The 22,614-nt window shown below is 37.5% G+C and overlaps 1 protein-coding gene across 1 annotated transcript in view; it reads right to left on the bottom strand.

Moving 5' to 3' along the window:
- Positions 1-8,853: 8,853 nt before the first annotated feature.
- The window catches only part of SPOCK3 (SPARC (osteonectin), cwcv and kazal like domains proteoglycan 3), a 202,687-nt gene continuing 188,926 nt past the window's right edge, over positions 8,854-22,614 (bottom strand). Inside the window, exons 6-10 of the mRNA XM_072120146.1 lie at positions 17,417-17,536; positions 15,422-15,643; positions 13,855-13,917; positions 12,284-12,421; positions 8,854-11,457 (exon numbers count right to left, since the gene is read on the bottom strand). Of these exons, the coding sequence (XP_071976247.1) occupies positions 11,288-11,457; positions 12,284-12,421; positions 13,855-13,917; positions 15,422-15,643; positions 17,417-17,536 (713 nt within the window). The 3' untranslated portion in view covers positions 8,854-11,287. The remainder of the gene's footprint in view (positions 11,458-12,283; positions 12,422-13,854; positions 13,918-15,421; positions 15,644-17,416; positions 17,537-22,614) is intronic.

The raw sequence follows: 22,614 nt of genomic DNA, 5'->3' as shown, positions 1-22,614 counted from the left end.
AAAAAGTACAATTTTGGTTTCATGTGACCAGAGCACCTTCTTCCACATGTTTGGTGTCTCCCAGGTGGCTTGTGGCAAACTTTCAACAAGACTTTTTATGGATATCTTTGAGAAATGATTTCTTCTTGCATAAAGGACAGATTTGAGCCGTGTACAACTAATTGTTGTCCTATGGAAAGACTCTCATACCTCAACTGGAGATCTCTGCAGTTCCTCCAGAGTGATCATGGGCCTCATAGTTGCATCTCTGATCAGTCTTCATGTGTTTGAGATGAAAGTTGGGTCTTGGTAGATTTGCAGTCGTCTGATACTCCTTCCATTTCAGAATGATCAATTGATGCTCCTTGCACAGGGCTCCTTGGAATGTTTAAAGTTTGTGAAATCTTTTTGTATCCAAATCCGGCTTTAAACTTCTCCACAACAGTTTCATAGACCTGTCTAGTGTGTTCCTTGGTCCTCATGATGCTCTCTGCGTTTTAAACCCTCTATTTATCATCATCAGTCATTTAGGACAACATTGGATCATTCAGAGATCCTCACTGCACTTCTGGAGTGAGTTTGCTGCTCTGAAAGTAAAGGAGCTGAATAATATTAATTTTTACAAAAGTTTAAAATATCCAATAAATGTCATTCCAACCTAAATAAATGTCAGCCCACCCTTTTCTTGAAAACACAGTTTTGGTCTGTTAAATGGGTATTTCAGGAATAAGCATAATTTATATTCAAATTGGTCCTTAAAATATAAGCTCATATGTCATCAATGGTCAAATAACTAAATATACACAATAAGTAGATCACAGTAACCAGTACAGAGGTATAGAAGGTCTAGTTCTCAGAGCAAGTCAAGGTATTTTTTTAAAAACAAGTTTTGCACATTAACCAGAGGACACATACACAGTTATGAACAGACCTAGGGTTTGTATATAACTTTTCCTGTGTATGTTGTCTGTTTTAAATGGATTTGTTTGAATTGATCAAATTAAGTCTTATTTTATGCATTCTAAGTTATGGTTTTTGTTTCCTTTTTTTGTGGTGTTATTTGATTTTGGGAACAATTTATTTAATCTAGTGGGTACATTGGGGCAGATTTACTTACCCGGTCCATTCGCGATCCCGCGTTCTCTGCGGTGGATTCGGGTCCGGCCGGGATTCATTAAGGCAGGTCCTCCGACGTCCACCAGGTGGCGCTGCTGCGCTAAAGAGCATCGGAACGCGCTCAAGTTCACCGGCCTATTCCTATTGAAGGTGAGTGCAAGCTTCGCGACACATTTTTTGTTTTAAATGCGGCGTTTTTTCCGAATTCGTCGGGTTTTCGTTCGGTCACGCCCCCTGATTTCCGTTGTGTGCATGCCAGCGCCGATGCGCCACAATCCGATCACGTGCGCCAAAATCCTGGGGCAATTCAGGGGAAATCGGCGCAAATCGGAAATATTCGGGTAACGTGTCGGGAAAATGACCCCCATTGTGTCCGTACTCCCTATTATTTGTATAAGTGTTCACTCTCCTCTAGTTGCAAAAGTTATAATACTGAAACTTTTTTTGTCATTTCAATAAACCTTCACATTTATAACTTATGTATATTATTCAGCCTTTAAGCACGAAACGCCACACTCACCTGTTTGGGTGTCTCATTGGTCAGCAGCAGGTGCATGTGATGATGTCACAGGAGGCAGCCCCCCCACCTCATCTTGCTGATCGTAGTTCTTTTCAGAACCTTGGTTGCTATGGGCCAAAAAAAGGTACTTAATGGGGACTGAGAGACAAAATACTCTGAGGAATTATTTAAACGTGCATTACTTTTTTTTATATACAATTCTAACAAATATGTGATAAGCATCACTGAAAATTACTTTGAAGTTAGACTCAAACATAAATTTATATTTACTTTCTACTTTAGATTTTGTAACATGGCTTCTTTTTTATCATGTCACACTGTGGTTCTTTTAATAACTTTTGTAAGGACACGCTAGAAAGGATTAGAAAATATGACATGTATTGTAAGATAAAATATAGCTCTCAGATGGTATTTTTCAATTTTACTTAAGAAAACACAATGGGAAATAAAAAGTCTATTTGAGGAAAAGGTCATTACATTTCTCCAAGGGCAAAATCACATACCATCAAGTCTGAATGTAGAGAGAGTGACCCTGGAGCAGATGGGTTGCACATGTTACCTGGGCTCTGTGATGAATGAGAAGTTCAACTGCTGTCATGAAATCTGCAGGAGTCTAGCAATTTCTTTCTGAAGAACCCTCTATCTTAAACAGAATTGTAAAGATGAATGTAATACAAATAGAATATTAACGGTTGCTATAGCAATAGAAGGGATTAATTTGAAGAGATAATATTTATTGCTACATTTTCATAATATAATTTTCTTGTTAATATAAATGACTGGAAAAGTTCCCTGTATATGAATTAGTTGTCATTCAATAATGTATTCTAAATCTAATGCAGTTTTTGAGAAAAATTACACATTTTTATGGAGTTTTTCCTGGTCTGCAGAGTTTTAATATGGGTGGTTTGCTAAAAATTAGTTTACATCTCAATGAACTTTAGGGGCAGAAGCAAGCTTTAACGAGTTCAGGGAGCCGAATTTTTGAGGCATCACAGATTACAATTCTTTCTGTAAAAACCATTGACATAGTGCTCAATTAATCTCCTTGGGTATCGCTTTTGGAATGCCTTGCAATTACCCAGTTTCCCCAAAAATAAGACAGTGGGGCACATTTACTTACCTGTCCTGGCGCAATCCCAGAGGCGTGTTCCCCGACGAGAATGAACAGCTGCCGCGATTCAATACCAGCGTGTGCCCGATACCCTGCATGTGTCGCTTACCTGATCAGGTCTGTCGGAGTTCACCTTCTTCTTCCTGGTGCAAGTAAGTGCTTTGCTTGCGACACAATTTTAAATGTTAAATCCGGAGCGTTTTTCGAATCCATCGTATCGTCCGATGCCCCGGCCCCCAATTTGTGTATCACAATCCCCGAAAACGTCGGAAAACCCGATGGAAATGCGGCAGAGGGACAGTAGTAAATAAGTCCCAGTGTCTTATATTTATTTTTTCTCCTAAAGAAGCGCTAGGTCTTATTTTCAGAGGTTGTCTTATTTTTCCATGAACAAACATTCACTTTTAATGTTAAAAAAAAATTTCTTGTGACTTTCTTGTGAATTTTTATACACAACAATCTATGGTACTCCATTTGTTTTGGAATCATTGGTCGAAATGTCTCATGTTTAGCAATAGAACTTTCCTTAAATGAGCCCTTCTTGTCCAGGTAGCTTCTTGTAGCGCATTTTCACCACAACAGTCATTGATATTATCCCATGACTTTATCCCCTATGTTACAGCCTGACTGCCACTAAGTCTTGTTTTCAAGGGATGCCTTATATTTCTAAGCTTAAAAAAATATTGTGCTAGGTCTTATTTTTGGGGGTGTTTTATTTCAGGGAAACAGGGTAGTGGTAGTACATTCCCACCATTGCAATGAAGGGCATAGTATTCTCATATGTATTTCTATTCTCAGAAGTACATAAGTCCTAAAAGGTTCAGGAAGCTCCCCATACAACAATGCTTGACTTAGGCCTCTTGATGTATCTGGAAGGTGGCTGAGCGGCATTTTATTTCTACGTGGGAAAAGTTGCTGGATGCAGCAAGTGCTTTGGCAAAGCAGCAAGAATGCCCCACATTGGACCACTTCATGCTACCGCTTCCACTTCATGGCCCTTAATGACCTCTTGGCATGGAACTGGCATGAAGGGGAAAATAATTACAAATGCTAGTGGTAAGTTAGGTGACGTATCTGGTGGGTGGCTTTGCTGCATTTTATCTCTATGATAAAAAGAGGCACAGCCAGAAACTTTTCATGTGTGAGAAATCAGATTGTGAAGCAGAACAATTTTTCAAATGTTTTATTTAAATTCAATGGCAGTATTTTTTATTCTTTTTCCTTTCCATGAGAAAGAGTTTTCAAGGCATAGTCTATTCAGGGGTATGAAGTAGATAGACAATAGATTATCTGTAACATCATTTATTGTCAGTGGATACCTACTCCGTGTGTCCAAGGTATTAACTGAGAACAGAATTGTGAAATTGTCAGTCTAGTATTAGGCTAAATGGCCAGAGTAAAAATTTCAGGATACATAACTTTTTATACCATATTTCCTTGAAAATAAGTCAACAACTTCCCTAACATTTTTCTCGAAACACTGCCCCAATCTCTCATGCATAGTAATAGCACTTTTCTTCAATAAGTCCCACTTATCCGAGTAGCTCACATTTTCAACTTGACAGTGATTTTATCCCTTTCTCCGTGATTCTTCACCTATGTCACAGCCTTTTGGAGCATCTTAATGATCTACTAATACTACTGTATGGAGTGTGGGAAGCTGCAGCAGTGACTGCCGCTAGGTCTTATTTTCAGGGGAGCTTAAAGTAAATTTCACTTGGTCTTATTTTTGGGCGATGTCTTATTTTTAGTGAAACAGGGTATTACATAGATCAGTGATTTTCAACCTATGTGCCGCGGCACACTAGTGTGCCGCGACACAAGGTTGAGTGTGCCGCGGGGGAAAGTTCCCCGAACTAAGCTGCCCCGGTGTCGAGCTGCCGCCGCGCCCCCGTATTTCTGCCCCATACTTACCTCCAAGCCCCGCGTCGGTGATCCGCCCATCTTCTGCAGCTCCTGTACCGCGCGGCCCATGTCACGTGACTGACGCGACCTGACGTCAGGTCGCGTAAGTCACGTGACCAGAGGCGCGCGGTGCAGGAGCTGCAGAAGGTGAGCGGATCGCCATTAGGAGTGAAAGTACGCGGAAGAAGACATCAAGGGTAAGTATATAGGGTTATTATTTGTATAGGGAAGGAAGCTAGGGTCTTTTTTTTTATTAGTAAAGGTAGGCTGGGGCTTTTTATTTGTTAAGGGAGGCCTCTAGGGCCTTTTAATTAGTAAAGGGGGGCCTCTAGGGCCTTTTAATTAGTGAAGGGGGGGCTCTAGGGCCTTTTAACTAGTAAAGAGAGACCGCTACGGGCTCTTAATTTGTAAAGGGAGGCCGCTACGGGCTCTTAATTTGTAAAGGGAGGCCGCTACGGGCTCTTAATTTGTAAAGGGAGGCCGCTACGGGCTCTTAATTTGTAAAGGGAGACCGCTAGGGTCTTTTAATTAGTAAAGGGAGGCCGCTAGGGGCTTTTTATTAGTAAAGGGAGGCTGCTACGGGCTCTTAATTTGTAAAGGGAGGCCGCTATGGGCTCTTAATTTGTAAAGGGAGGCCGCTACGGGCTCTTAATTTGTAAAGGGAGACCGCTAGGGTCTTTTAATTAGTAAAGGGAGGCCGCTAGGGGCTTTTTATTAGTAAAGGGAGGCTGCTAGGGCCTTTTTATTAGTAAAGGGAGGCAGCTAGGGGCTTTTTATTAGTAAAGGGAGGCAGCTAGGGGCTTTTTATTAGTAAAGGGAGGCTGCTAGGGGCTTTTTATTAGTAAAGGGAGGCAGCTAGGGGCTTTTTATTAGTAAAGGGAGGCAGCTAGGGGCTTTTTATTAGTAAAGGGAGGCAGCTAGGGCCTTTTTATTAGTAAAGGGAGGCAGCTAGGGGCTTTTTATTAGTAAAGGGAGGCCGCTAGAGCCTTTTTATTAGTAAAGGGAGGCAGCTAGGGGCTTTTTATTAGTAAATGGAGGCAGCTAGGGGCTTTTTATTAGTAAAGGGAGGCAGCTAGGGGCTTTTTATTAGTAGAGGCCGCTAGGGGCTTTTTATTAGTAAAGGGAGGCAGCTAGGGGCTTTTTATTAGTAAAGGGAGGCAGCTAGGGGATTTTTATTAGTAAAGGGAGGCCGCTAGGGGCTTTTTAATTAGTAAAGGGAGGCCGCCAGGGGCTTTTTATTAGTAAAGGGAGGCCGCCAGGGGCTTTTTATTAGTAAAGGGAGGCCGCCAGGGCCTTTTTATTAGTAAAGGGAGGCCTTTTATGACTGTTTTAGTGTGATTTTGTGCTATTTTGGTTGGTGGTGTGCCCCAGGATTTTCCAAGTATAAAAAGTGTGCCGCGGCTCAAAAAAGGTTGAAAATCACTGACATAGATAGTGACATGAACAATAAATCTAATGCTGAAGAAATATGTTTAAAGAAAATCTACCATCAAAAGATGAACCCGAAACAATTACTCATAGATCCTGGCACTATGACTGTGGTAATCTTATTATATTTGTTATCCATGGATTCCTTCCTTTTAAAATTAACTTTTAAAATGATACTAATGAGCCATTAGTCCTGGGGGTCTAATGGTAGATTTCCTTTAACATTAAAATTTGTGTTATATAGCTGCTTTTGCCGTATTTTTCCATTTCAAAACTTCCACATTATACCTTGCATAGCATTACACAACAATACATAAACATACAATTAAAACAAATATCCAAAAACTAGAAATAAAATGTTTCATTGCTATGTTTATCCTGGTTGCCTTTACCTGAACATTAAAATGGAAGAATGTTGGGTCCATAAGTATGTTGTTCTCTTAACAGCAATGTGTTTTGGTAAATTTTTTTATCTTAGATTCATAAAACTCTGCTCCTGGCTTTATAAATCCACTTTCCTTGTCTTTGGCAGTCTGACACATTCTTTCAGAACTTAAGTGCTGTTTTCTTCTCACAGTAGGAATTTGGAGATAATATACCTGTTGATCAAACTTGAACTAGGCTTGATTTTTTCTTTCTCAAAAGAAAGCTGTAGTTAAGTGTATGTAAAGGTAACATTTAATGAAGACCCCCATGTTACATTGTCCATTGTTTGGTACCTTTTGTAAAACAAAAATGATTTGTTTTTCTCATATACTGAACTGAATACTTCACATACACTAGTAATGCCACACAATCAAAGTAGGGTTTTTTGGTCATCTCAAAGTCTGCTTTACTAAGCACTCTCTGGCATCACCTTAAACAGATGCATCCTATGTGTCTGCAGGAGTTACATTCAAGGAAAATTCAAGGTTTCAATTTCATTTTCTGTAACATGTTTTTATGCTGTTCATGTAGATATAAAAGCTTTATCATCAAGACTTCAGTGTATTTTTTTTATTGCCATAGATTCTACTATTCACATTTATGTGATACAATAAACTACCCTAATTAACTGGTTAAGGACCGGGCCCTTTCCTGTTTTTTTGTTTCCATTTTTCACTCCCCACCTTCAAAAATCTATAACTTTTTTATTATATACATAAACAGCTATGTGACAGCTTGTTTTCTGCGTAACAAATTGCACTTCATAGTGATGGTATTGAATATTCCATGCCATGTACTGGGAAACGGGAAAAAAATTCCAAATGCAGTGAAAATGGTGAAAAAATGCATTTGCGCCATTTTCTTGTGGGCTTGGATATTACGGCTTTCACTGTGATCCCCAAATGACATGTCTACTTTACTTTTTGGGTCGGTACGATCACAGGGATACCAAATTTGTATAGGTTTTTTAATGTTTTCATACATTAAAACCTCCTTGTTTGTACCTCCTGTACAGAAATTTTTTCTTTGATTTTGCCATCTTCTGGCACTAATAACTTTTTTATACTTTGTTGTACGGAGCTGTGTGTGGTGTCATTTTTTGCAACATTTGATAATATTTTCAATGATATCATTTTTAGGACTATATGACATTTGATCACTTTTTATAGATTTTTTAAATATTTTTCAAAATGGCAAAAAAGAGGCATTTTCGACTTTGGGCGTTATTTTCCGTTACGAGGTTAAACGCAGTGAAAAACCCTTATTATATTTTGATTGGGCATTTTCAGACGCGTCGATACCTAATGTGTTTATGATGCTCCAAAAACTTTTTTTTATTTTTTTTTACTATTTTTTAGATTCCCTAGAGTACTTTAACCCTAGGTTGTCTGATCAATCCTATCATATACTGCCATACTACAGTATGGCAGTATATGTGGATTTTCCTCCTCATTCATTACAATGTTCTATCAGCACATTGTAATGAAGGGGTTAAAATGTAACAGCCTTGGGTCTGCGGAAGACCCGAGGGTGTCATGGCGACGGATTGCCGCTCCCCGCCACATCACGGGGATCGACGACCCTAGGCAAGGGCATGGGCGCCGCCATCTTTTGGAAGCTGCTGGCAGCTTTGCCGGCAGCGATCGGTGTGATAACACCCGCTAGCAATATGCAGCGAAGCCTTGCCCGCTATGGAGAGGGTTTAGCCCGTAAGCCCTCTCCATGAAGCGGGACCCGCCACCTGCCGTGAATACAGGGCGGGCGGTCGTGAACCAGTTGAAATCATTAAATTTGCTTTAGCAACAAAACACAACATAACAACAATAGAAAGCAATTCCTGATTAACACCTTTACAGTCAAGAGTGCAAAAAACAGATATCACTGTAGACCTGCACTATGGGGGTCATTTATCTTTAGTTTTTTTCCACTTTTCTTTCTCTTATATTTTAGCACAAAGGCAGCTAGGTGCAAAAATGTGCTACTTTTTCACCTGTTTACCTAAGTTTGTCACAAACTAGTTTTTCATTGTTGCTCCTCATTTATCTTTAGAATCCTTAAGTCGATGTTTGAAAAAGTTGCATATTTTTGCACAATGGCAGAAAAAGTTGCTAATTTTAAGCAAAAAACCCTTCACTTCCCTGTTGGCATAGGAAAAAAAATATTGCAATGGATTGTTCAAGAGTTTGCAACTTTTGTGAGACTTATTGAAAAATAAAATGCAAAAAAGGCTCAGATACCAGATTTATCACTCCCTAAGATAAATCTTAGCCCCCCCCCCCAAAAAAAAAATATTATAGGTTGCAAATTTCCAGATTAATAACCCCTACATTTTTTAACTGCATTAAAATCTACAGAAACTGTTGAGTTGGTTACAAGAGTCTTTATTTTGCAAACTATACATAAACTGTATAAAAGAAAATGCATTTTCTCAATTATACATAAGGTAGACATTAAATTTAGTCAAGAATATTTCTTTTTATTTCAAATTAACTCTTTTTGCAGTAATGCAAAATGAAAATAAACATTTCCAGGAGACCGACTTGGAAAGCAACAGCCCAACTGTGCCGAAATACAGCGTTGTTCCCAGGTTATGGAGGATATATTACTGTATACAAGAAGGTAGTGGAGTTTTATTAAAATTCTTCACAATGAAGCAACATGCCAACATAAATCTAGTGATTAAAGTAAGCTTTATACTCTTAAGGATTAAATGCAAACATACACAGTAATCATAAGCATTATCCATCTCACATGGTAGCTACATAACAATAAAAGGGGCACATACCTGCTTCCCAATGGCTCTACAGTTAATCGGTAAAGTGTTTGTATAGCTCATGTCTGATATATTCTTTGTCCAAGGCACCCCACATACTGCTTTTCTCCGTAACTAGAAAGTATAACAACTCAATACGATAGATACAAATACACTATGCATATGGTTAGCCTCTTTAGCCGGATATGGCTAAAAACCTTGGCACGCCAATTTACTACAGCTCCATATGGCTTTTTCTCAGAGCCATAAGGACACATATGCTGCACACAGACTTAGGATATCCATGGGACTGAGGGTCATTCATGTTTGTGTCAGAATAATGACAAATAAAGGGCTGGACCACGTTTAGAAGTTATCACCTATCCATAGGATGGATGATACTGGATTAAACAATAGGGGTCAGAATGATGTTTTATTTATTTCTATGTGACTGCTGTGGTGTGCTATCTCCAGCAAGTCTATGAAGTTAAAAAGAGAGACATGAGTGTCTGATACTCCATTAACATAGGGATGGGACCTCCATCTTAAAAAAGATTGGTGGATCCAATGTTTGCACTGTTAGCAATAAAACAGTTTATACATATCCTGATCAAAGGTGGTAACTTGTCCGATAGTTTTAAGAAAACATTTATAGACACAGAATTTAGGCTTCAAATATGACGTCTTCATTTTATGGATGTACATAATTTAACGTATTTGGATAAATTGAAGAATGAGCTGTGGATTCTATATATAGTATACTATTAAGCAATCTAATTCCCCAGCTGAAATACTTTTGGCCTCAGATAAGAAATAATGTGATAAACGCGGTTACTGAAAAATATTTTTTTGGAATGAGTTGCAAGGCACACTGTTCCTGAGCATGATAGACAGATCCCCTTCAACTGCCTTTAGCAACTGTGTTGGTATATATGTGTACATCTTGTATATGCGCTTTATGCTCTTATTTGCATCTTATTGAAAGTATATGTGTCATAAGATTATATAAAAAAATTACAGTAATTTAATAAAGCTGACTTTAATTTGCATCAGTTGGTGGATTAGATCTTATACTACATGCTGTACAGAGATTTGAACAAGAAGAAGACTTGAAGAGCCACAAGTTGCTACAGCCTGACCAAACACCATTAACAAACTGGTTTAGTGATGTAAAAGAGAATATACTTCAAGAACATATTCAGTATAGTAAATTATTTTTCCCACATTTTTGGTTGTACAAAAAGGTTTTTTAATCAATTCAAATATGTATCTCTTAACTACACAAAGAAAATACATATATAGTGAAGGACTTGTCTTGAAATTCTAATAGCAGAAGACAACATAAATATATTTTTTGTTATTTACATTTGATTATTTGTAAATCCCAACTTAATCCCGACCATCACAAATCATGATCCTTCCTATGTTGTCTTCAGGCAGAGCAATGCTGATTATGTGGTTCAGTTTACACTCTCTGAATATCTGTGTAACTAATAGCATATGTATTATCATGCTGATCAACTAACAAAATCCATACAGTGCTTCTAAAATAAAAGATAGTAAAATAATAACAAATCTAAAACAAGAATTAAACAAGCACATTTCTGCATAATAGGAGGAAAGATGTAAACACAAATGTGGAAAGTTTGACTGTTAGGCTTACTCCTGTGCCTACCTCTCACTTTCAGTTGGTTTAGTTTAACTTTCTTCTAAAAAAACCAGCAAAAGTTCATGTCATAACTAGTGTCCTTAAACGTAAGCTATATTTTTTCTAAGAGTATAAGATGGCTTTCTTCAGGTTATACCTCCAATGTGTTGTCTTCTTCATAAAAGCATACAAAAGCTCAAATGCACATAAATGAAATAAAAGTCTATGACTCCAGCCTTACTTGATATGATCATACAAAATATACATGTTTTCTGTTGTTTATTTCTGTTTTGTTTCTCAAATCCTTTTATCTTGGCGATGGTATGAGCAAAAGGTATTTCCTAAGTGATGTCTTTTCTCGTAGACATGAAAAATATAATGAATTTGTTTTATGTTATGTCAAATATATCCATCCTCATCCTCGTCTTCATCCTCATCATCTCCCCCTTCATCCTCATCGTCGTCGTCAATTTCATCCTCATCATTCATCATTTCTTCATCATCCTCATCATCGGACCAGTCATGAAAGTCCCCACTTCCAAAATCTCCTGACGTTTCTGAGTCAGTACCTATTATGAAATACATTATAAATAATTGTAATTTTACATGTTTTACAAAAGAAGAAGAAATCTTTTATTGAACAATTTTTCTGTTCATCTACTAAGGCTCTTGTACATTGCATTGCCTATAAAGAAGTGCTCATTTAGGCAAATTATTCAATCAGTTTACAACAAAAATTTGTCATAATTTGCTCCAAATGCCTCAAATGCTTTACACCACACAATGATGCAGATGTAGACTGTCTGTCTCAATTTGCAATGTCTATGGCTTATAATGAAGTCTCCGCCCCAGCTTCCTGATCTGGTGGGTGCTGCTGCAGTGGACACCTCTATCCCTGGTCCTGTCCGGCATTCAATTGCGCTATATCATGCAAGGTCTGAATGTTTTCAGGCTATACCGAGTACGCAGACTAAGAGTGTTCCAGCCCACACCCCGCCAGCTCTGTCCCAACATGAACGCAAAGTGGGAAATAATCACAATTATTGGGGACTTATGAATATGCAAAGGTCAAAATGGATTTGATTTTCCAAATCCTATTTGCATATTCAGTACAAAGTATTGTTAGTCACGAAAGAATGGCCTATAAGAATCCAAACTTCTTCTTTTGTGAAGATATATTCCCTCTCTTGATCATACTGTCTCTTGGACAGCACTTTTTGGACAATGTCAATGGGACAACTGTTGACATCCATTTTGGTAACTACTTTTAAAATAACAAGAAGGGAGATATAAGAGAAGATAATTTATTATTAACTAAATTTGTCATCACAGGAGCGGTGAAAGCTTCTATTTCAGCAATGTATTATTTGAAACAAAGAAATTAAACATAAATACCACACTCTGCAGCTCCGACTTTTCTAGATCCAGTGACTTCATTTCCATATCTATCAACACACCAACATTGGCCAACACTTCCATGGCACTGAGCTGGTTTGTAATAGCCATCCTCATCACATGCTGGGATATAGTAGCCTATAAAAATAATAGCATAATCATAAAGGTTATGATTATTATACATTTTGACTGTAAATCCATTTATTTTGCAAAGGAAAAGTTTAACATAATCACGATATTGCAAAATAATATCACAAATATATCTATATTAACCTACTACTCAATGTAGGTTTTCAAGCCCTTTGCCTAAATTCTAGTATAAATAATATATTAGCAAGCATGCTATTTAATTCTTCATGTTGATCTAAGATTGATAGTCATTATGAACAAATGCTAAATAATGTCCAGTTCTTAGATGCTGGTAAGAAACGAGAAAAAACTGTGACTCATTACTTTGTTTCACCTTCAGCAAATCCAGCCATGCGACTCGATACACATTAAAAAGTTCTCTGTTGAAAAATGGTTTATATATCTTATTCATTCATTTGGAACCATGTGTAATTTGGTCTTTTAAGGAAGTCCAGATTTTAACCTTTTACAATATCCTCTAATATTTTGTACAATTCCCCATTTTTGCCTCTTTTGATTCTGTCTTAATACTATGTAGATTATATTTTGGTTTGCTTTGCTGCGCATTTTTTAATGCCCATTTTTTTTTTTTTGCAAAATTGGTTATTACTAGTGATGAGCGAACCCATCCAAGTTTGGGTTTGGCCTGAAAATTAATATCAAGTTCAGGTATTGAAATTGAATGCTTTTTATATGACATTTAAATAGCGGCATTCACATGAAGAGTTAAAGGGGTATTCCAGGAATATGAAAGTCTGATAAAAAAAAAACTATAATTCTATAAATAAATAAATATAATAAAACTCAATGTCATACGTCACATATCGGAGCTTAAATAGTTTGATTTTATGATTCAAAAATTTTATGGCCTCTGTAAAGAAGGCAAAGTTATCACCAAGATGGCCGCCACTGAAAACTACAAGTCCCATGATCCTTTAGTTCTCATAACTCCTCCTCACTCTCATACTCTTCTCCCAGTGATATTCTAACAGACTGTCCTGCTCTGCATAACTTCCATCGCTGCACATTTCCTCACTGAGATGAAGTTTCACCACAACACTGACCATACTGTATGCACTGCAACCAACCGACTACAGTCAAAAAAGTTGTGATCACATGACCTGACCAGGCAGGTGCATGACATGTGACATGGACATGTGACCAGTGGCCACCTTCTGTCCTTTATCTGCTCGTTACAGAGAAAATCAATTGTCTGATAAAAGGGCCAGTAGAATTTTAATTCTACATTACAGTGTATGTCAAGAGCATTTTTCTGCTAAAGAGAGCAAAATTTTAAATAACAACTAAGTACATATTAGCTCATATTTTAATGAACTATTTGTATAAAAAAGGTGTTAACAGCAGATACGTGAGCTAATCCATTACCCAAAAATTGCGGTCCCCTAATCACTGGTTATTAAACAAACAAACAAATGACTCACCAAGAAGCTTCTTTAATCCTTGTTGCTTCTGAATGTTGTTAAATTCCGTCTGACATGGAGGATCTGTGAATAATTAATGATTTTTGGGTATGTAAACTTGTATAATACATATGTATGATAGTATTTAGAATTTGTATAATATCACGTACATAGTCATTTTCTTCACGATAGTCATGATAACCGAGCTAAAAGATCATTTCACAAGGAGTGCAGATGTAAAAAGAGTTACTAATATAGCTTTCATAGGACTGGCATGCTCTAGCCTCCTTAAAAAAGAGGAAGTTAAACCTTCATGTCCATGACAAAGTGCCCCTATATCTGTAATAACCACATTGGGGGTTATTTATCATACGCTGGTGCTAGTTATGATATATGATCTAATCCCTTTGGTGATTCGGATATCAGGAGGCACCAGGGGGCAAGGTGTCTTAAAAGGGGGAAATAATTCAAATTTCTAGCATTGGGCTAGAAAATGTAAATAATTCAGAGCTTGTACACCAAAAAACTAGCATACAAGCTGATAAATAACCCACATTGTCCTTTTAAAATCCAGGAAGCTTGATAAAGTTCTAGCAGCAATATTCCTTAAACAATGCCAGACTTAGTGTCAGAAAGTTCTTTGTTTGCCAGCTACAGTGCCAAAGTAACCAGACATCATGTTTGCACATAGGGGCTCATTTACTAAGGTTTGCAGATTGCACTTTTGTCAGGACAGCTTGTAAAGGTATTAAACAGGTGTCTGCTCTGGATCGTCCAATTTTAAAGTTAAATCCTGTGCTATGTCTGAATCCATCGGATCGTCCCACAGCCCGCCCCCCCTGATTTCTGTCGCATGAAAGTCAGCGTGATGCACCAAAATCCAATCCAGTGTGACACAATCCCCTTCTAAAAAATTTCTAAAAGCCGACAAAAGTGCGATGCCCGGCACCCTTAGTAAATAAGCCCCATTATGTGTGTGGCTTGGAGGAAAAAAGTGTTACATAGGATGCTACTATGTGCGCCAAAATAATTTCAGCTCAGTTCTTGCTGCATACTCTGATGCAGTAAATCTGTCTTATTTTAATATTGTCTAGTCACGTATATGTATGTACTTTCTACATCTTACATAGTATTATGTGTATGCGGACACTCAGGTGATTACCTAATAATGGGAGATCGAAAGTGCCCTGACCATCTTTATTAGTAGTGAATAACATAGTACAGTCTCTGCCCTATACATAGATATGCAGCATACAGTCGCTTCACCAAGTATCCTTACTATCCATTATTTAGCTTATGGTTAAATACAAACACAAAGTTACTAAAAGAAAATCTAGGTACAGAAAAAGGTCACTCAGTATCTCCTAGTGCATTCATCTGCATGAAGAGGTGCTACTAATGGTTTATTAGGTTCGTTCCTACTAACTATATATTATAAGATTTTCTATCATTTAAAAATCTGCTAAGTTATAATGATCTACAATACATTATAATAATTGCATACTGTTTTCTTCAATACATCACTCGGATCACTTTACCTCAAACTTCACAAAAACGCATAAATGTCCATGAATATCTTGAAGCTCACCTTGTTGTCGCTGGAAGCAGTAGCACCACTCATTGTTGGATATTAAACTGTCCTTGTATGTGTCACATGTATTGAAGAAAGCCTTCGTACACTGCTCGTTCTTGTCAATATAAATGCTTCCAAGCTCAGACTGATCCAGCAGCAGGTCATAATTTCGATCGAGTCTATTAAACATCCACCCAAGAGAATCTCTACAAATTGGCAGAATGCTAGTATCAAACCCTAGGAGGCAGATAAACAAAAGTTATTTAGTACTCAATGGACCGATAATGTCATTTTCTCAAAAGTAATAAAACATAACAACACATATTATCATCTTTACGTGGCAAATGTACCATGCAGAATCCTAGCTCATATCATTTTAATATGTACAGAAAATAGAAAAATAATTCTATATGATGTTAATAAAGACTTATTTTCAGTATTGTGTTGTAATAGAATTACTGTACATAAAATAGTTATGAGACAGAATTTCTAAAAGGCAGGAGGAGAGGGAACAAAAGCGCTCATAGGGTAGCAGGTTGTGCGAAAATTATATGTATTGTGAGAAAGGGTAGAGAGAGGCTCACCAGAGCCAGTTGTGCTATTCATAGGCAAAACTCTAATCGTAAGCCTTTTTGTGAACCTCGATGGTGCCGCCTGCCTTCAGATCTCAGTAACCACACAGGATTGAATTGTGATAGGAGGAATGTGGATTGGAATCAGTGGTACACACACGGAGTACAGACTGGATCACATCAGAAGTATGGTGATTCATACAGTATTTTTATTAGTTAGATAACGTCTCAAAGGCACAACGCATTTTGGGGTTGTTAAGTACCCCTTTATGAAGTGAGCAAGTGTGATGCTGGCGCTTCCTAAAACCCCGGCCCACAGCATCAGTTAAAGGAGTACTTTGCAACCCCGAAACACATTGTGCCTCTGAGACGTTATCTAACTAATAAAAATACCGTACGAATCACCATACTACTGATGTGATCCAATCTTTACTACGTGTGTGCGCCACTGACCCTTATCCATAGTTATGAGACATACATACTTTGTAATGCAAATATCTGAATAATTATCTTAAGGGGTTAAACGTTTAAACCTACATCTCCGAAATCACATCACCTTGCCACGATCCAGCACCGACTCCGGAAGCATGGTGCGCGCAGCCCCGCCTCCTAAGGTGCACATGCCTCCTTCAGTAAATTTAAAGGCCCGGCGTGACATTAATTGGCGCTGGCCATTTTCACCTATATTATTTAAGCCTGCCTCTTCCTGCACTCCCTGCCAGATCTATGCGCCTACGCCTTAGAGAAAGCTCCCCAGCGATATTCCTGCGTTCCTGTGTCTCCTGCGTTCCTGTGTCTCCAGTGTTTCCTGCGTTGTTGCTCCTGTGTGTTCCTGCTCCTGAGTTCCCATGTCCAGCGTTCCTGCGTCCCGTGTGCCTGTGTTCCCGTTCCCATCTGCCTGGGTCTCCCGTTGCTGACCCCGGATTGGACTTGACGTTGCATCTCGGCCGCCTGCCCTGACCCTGGACCTGACCACGAGACTCTCTTACGCTAAGGGCTATTCGCACCTGTGGAATGACCAGGTGGTACCCTGCCACAGCAAGACCATCCTGCTTTGCGGCGACAGTAAGACTCTGGGCCCAGGTGTCGGCTAGTACTATCTCCCGTGGTGGTGCAGAGGATCCACTGATCCCGATTCCTGACAACAGTGAAGACGAAACAATCATTGACAGATTTGATGTAATCTTATAGTCAGGCTCCATAGGCACACGCAGAATGGCATATACAAGATGGAGCATTGCAGCCTGTTTCTTTACAAACTAAGCAGAACTTCTTTTTAAAGTGTATTGGAAAAATATTTCGACATTAGAAAAATACTTACGTTTTACATAATTTAGGTTGTCATGGAGGTAGCAATGGCTTTCTAAATAATTATGATATTATGCTTGATTTTGATGGTATATTTTCTTTAAGTATTAAAGTAAAAATTATTTCTTACTGCTTCGCTCTGGTCTGGAAGTAGATTTGGTTTTCTTTTTCTGGAATCCACTTTCATGAAGTGCTTTAAACCAGTCTCTTAGTCTATTAGCGATTTCTCTGAACTCCTGATCAGTGCACACTGGAAATGATAACATCAGAAAACTTATCAGTGTAAATTAAGGTGACATTGCCATGACATTTCTACTTCAGCAATAGCAACATTACTGTTTGTACATTTCTGTATTTCTTTTCACTGACAGGATGACATCATAAACTGTGTCGCGGCATTTGTAAAAAATATTTAATAGCATGAAACACAAATATTTATTATACACAAACTTACCAATATACATAAAATATAGGAAAAACATCAAACTGATCATACTGTTTGTCATGACACTGTGTGTCTATATTCTGGCATGTGCTTGAGGCTGAGCATAACACACCAGTGATGTGTGTGATTATTTTTTAACTATTTTCCCTTTGCAAAGTTTAGATTATTCACCTAGAATGTTTGTGTATGTTAACTACCAGGACATTTACCACCAGGAAGATACGATGACATGCTGTAATACTGTCATAATGTGTGCCACATCTGGTAGGATCTGCTCTTTTTTAAGCGTCCTATGCCCTTGTTTTTAAGTAAAAAAAGAATCCAGTCTCCATTAAACAGGTTTTTCCATGAAAGAAAATCTCAACCCCCTAGTGATGTTTACAAATTAAAGATCATTTTTAAACCCTTACTTTACAATTTTACTCAATTTTATTGCAGTTTAACTCTTATCACCTTTATGCTCAGTGTAAAATTCCATGATGTCTCTAAGCAGACACTTCATGATCCCTGTAGTGCTGACAATATGGTTAGATTATCAGAGTACAAGGTTTATATACACTTTTATTTACCTTCTGAACACTGTATTAGTATCTGACACATACAAAGAGAGATGAGACAGATCAAAGATGAGATGATGTATGTATGTGTGTCTGTGAGCTCGTCCTGGAATGCTGGGGGGAGAGGGCTAGAGGCAAAGAATATATCAGCTCATACACCGTCAGACAGAAAAGCAAGAAAAGGCTTACTGGTAACACCCGCAATTGGTGCCAGCCATCTTTCCGAGGATCGTCGCTCCCCATGACGTCATAAGGGAGCGGCGATCTGTCGCCATGGTAGCCTTGGGTCTTCCAAAGACCCGAGACTACTTTGGGTTAACCTATTCATTACAATGTGCTATCAGCACATTTTAATGAATGTGGAGTAAAATACCCATATACTGTAGTATGGCAGTATATGTTAGGATCGTACAGACAACCTAGGTTAAAGTACCCTATGGAGTCTGAAAAATAGTCTAAGGAGTCTAAAAATAAAAAATGTTTTAAAAAAATGATAATAAAAAACCCTAAAAATTCAAATCTTAATATAAATAAATATAAATAAACAGTAAAAATCATAAACACATTAAATGCCCGATCTATAAAAATCTAATAACGTTTTTTTACTGCATTTAACCCCTTAATGGAAAATCGGGGCCAAACTCGAAAATGGCACTTTTAAATTTCTATAAAAAGTGATCAAAAGGTCGTACAGTCCTAAAATGATAACACTGTAAGCGTCATCGAAATCTGCAAAATATGACACCTCCCAAAGCTCAGTACACCATAAGTATAAAAAAGGTATTAGCGCCAGAAGACGGCAAAAATTTTCCCAGTACACGCCATGGAATATTAAATACCAGCATTTTGAAGTGTAATTTGTTACGCAGAAAATAAGCCATCACAGAGCTCTGTATATGGAAAAATAAAAAAGTTATAGATTTTTGAATGTGGATGAAAAATGAAACCGCAAAAACGAAAAAGGGCTGCAGTGGGAAGGGGTTAAATCATAGTACATTAGTAAACTAAGAAAACAATATACCATTCCCTTAATATTTTATATGTACAAAGTGAGGGTACCTTTCACAAGAGTTTACAATCTAGGTCTTTGTAAGAAAACAGAAATAATCACATACTGGCAATAATTTACTAAAACGTATTTTTTAAGGATCCCAAAAAATTACCTATGCACAAAACAAGACAACAATATTGTTCTTGTTCCTCTAGAGTATCTGCTCAATTTTTATGTGTATTGTAAAAACAAGAGCACTTCACCCCTCAGGCTTCCACTTGTTCATCCGATTAAAAAAAAATGTTTTCTTTCTCTAGATGGTGCACATGAATTCTGTTGTTCAACTTTGATTGACATGCTGTCAAATTCTTACACACAATTTTGTGATATAGAGAGCAAATAAAATGAATTATAGTTCAAGGCCTGTCAAATCCATTCTAAAACAAGTCAACTTACAAAAAAAAACCTTTGCTCCTATAAAATATTTATTAAGCTCAGCTTGAAACGGGAAAAAGGTTTGACATTTTACCAATATGGTGGCACTAGTTGTCAGGGTCTCAATTATGCAATACAGGTGACAAAGTCAGTGTAATGCTAAAAGGAAGCACATGGAAAATATGCATCATTATTACTTCAGTATATCTGATATAAATGGTGGCTCCAACCAGTTCAGAATTAACTATTCATTTGCGTTAAAATAAAAATAATTACTAATGTAATGTATCCCCCAGATCTGCACTCCTCCTGATGTACCTGGTCCCCCATTCTACATCCGATTCCACCTTTCATATTTTAACACTGCAGTCGATTACTGACTTTAGTGGGTGATCAAACGGAGGAAGAACATCTACAAAATGTATGTATTATTAATAAACTTTCATTTTATAAATTGCTGTGGGAAAATAAAAGTTGAGCTTTGATTGGTTGCCAACTAGAACAACTGTTAAATGTCTCCTAATTTCTTTAATTGTTTCTTCAAAGTCTTACATTTATCACTAACACTTTATCTTCTAAAATTATAATTGTTTTATAATAAATTGACACAATAAATAAATTGACAAAATAATTGTTAAAGGTTGTAGAAAGGACTAGCTAGTAATAATAGTAAGAACATACATAATTACAGGAAGTAAAATTACAGCCACTGAACCACTAAATGTGGAGCAATGCAAGCACTGCCTGCAGCAATAATACACAACATCAACCCTATTGCAATGGTCAGGATCAAAGTACCTGAGAATCCAGCTGTTTAAAGGGAAACTGTCATGAGGATAGAGGCCCACAATACACTCCAATAGGGAATCATTGGCCAGAGAATAGTCATTGTAGGATGTCCCATGCTGTCTACATTGATGAGTCATAGTACAGGTACATCATCACAAGTCTGGGTAGGAGCTGTTGAAGGAAGCTAATGATGCTCTTGTTCTATGGGACATTGATAAAGGCAGGGACTAATACAATGAAAATAGCAATCATTTTGATCAGTAGAGTTTGGGATCCTAGGTCTTCACCCCCGCAAAAAGAATCGGTTTCCTTGGATACATGATCAAAGTGACTAGAAACAGGTGGAGCAACAAGTAATCAAATCCAGATAATATAATACAGGCAGAAATAGTAAAAATAATCTTCAGGAAGGAGAGATTAGAAACAGCCCCTGTCAAAAACCAGACCAGATTCATAAGGGACAATTAGATAAATCCTCGAACAATAGCCAGATCAAAACTAAAAGCAGGACAACACAATTCCTAAAAGCAGGACAAAAATCAGCAAAAGTGTAGCTAAGAAGTTAATTTACAGGTGCTTACACATACTGTATAGCAGAGTCTAGAAACTAAAAGAGCAGTAAATCCGAATAAGTAACAATGGAAGAATGTCACATATAAAACAAATGCAGTATGTGACATTAACAACTTTTATAATAAAATACATACATGACTAGGTAAGGTTTGTGGGATGGAATTTTGGCATACAAATGGCGAAACAAAAAATTCTTTTACACATGTTTACTTTTTTGTCATTAAGATATAACAAAGCTATAAAATTTGGTGCAGAAAATAGATACGACCTCGGCACAAATCTGCAAATTCAGGAAGCGTGGCTCAATATAAAAACATTCTTCTTTATTGAAAATCTTGCATAAAAAGCAATCATATGCACAGGTAATCCAAGAGAGCAACCCACGGGCCTACATGTTTCGGCTCTTAAGCCTTATTCATGGTCATGGGTTGCTCTCTTGGATACCTGTGCCTATGATTGCTTTTTATGCATGATTTTCAATAAAGAAGAATTTTTATATATTGAGCCACGCTTCCTGGATTTGCGGATTTGTGCCGATGTCATATCTATTTTCTGCACTACGATGTACTGGATCTGCGAGCACCTGCACTCAATTGGAAGCCTAATGCAGCAAGAGGGGTGAGCTGGATTTGCACACAGTGCACTCTTGTTTTTCGTTTATATAAATTTGGTATCTCATTGAACATACTGAACCAAAGAATAAAGGGGGTGTCATTTGGACTGCACAGTCATAAAATGAAAGTCTATAAGGATTTTTTTTTCCCCAGCTTCCTGTATGCTCACTTTGATTCCAATGCAGGGTACAGGGTAGTCCAATTAGTACATAACTAGAAAGTCCCGCCAACAGCCAGGTCTTTCCATAATCCATATTAAAAACATACATTTATTGAGATCAAATTAAAAATATCATGGCGCCATGAAAAAAAAGAGGAAAAACTAACTATGAGTAAGAATCTTCTTAAATCGAAACACATCAGTTTTTCCTCTTTTTTCATGACGCCATGATATTTTTTATTTGAGCTAAAAAAATTGGTGTTTTTAATATGGATTATGGCCGCTTGTTGGACTTTCTTGTTACGTACTAATACACTGATATGTAAAAAAGTTATGCTTTCACAATTAAAAGGACCTGGTCCAAGAGGGCTACAATTACCATTTCTGAGTGTTAAGCCATTTTCACACAGCTACTAGTGGTGTCTGTTTTATAATAGAAAAACTTAACACCTAACACTTCCATTAACCATCGGATCCCATTGACTTGCATGTACACAAGTTTCCCATCTGTCATGCTTTTGTTATTTATGGCTGAGAAAATATATTTTGCAATTATAAATGAGGTAACTAAGCCATGGACACCACTAACATTGATGTGAACTGGGCCTTACATACTAAAACTACAGCAATAATATGCAAGAAACATTTACATATCAATTGTAAGATCTAACAGATTAAACAAAAAAAAACTTTAAACCACATTCAACATTCGATTAGGAATTCGTAAAGTTTTAAAAGCTCATCTAAAAATAAATAAATTTCTT

This window comes from Engystomops pustulosus, chromosome 1 (genome assembly GCF_040894005.1).
Source record: "Engystomops pustulosus chromosome 1, aEngPut4.maternal, whole genome shotgun sequence".
In the NCBI taxonomy this organism is placed as follows: Eukaryota; Metazoa; Chordata; class Amphibia; order Anura; family Leptodactylidae; genus Engystomops; species Engystomops pustulosus.
Note: the sequence above shows the minus strand (reverse complement) of the source record. Positions and strands in the feature narration are given on the sequence as shown.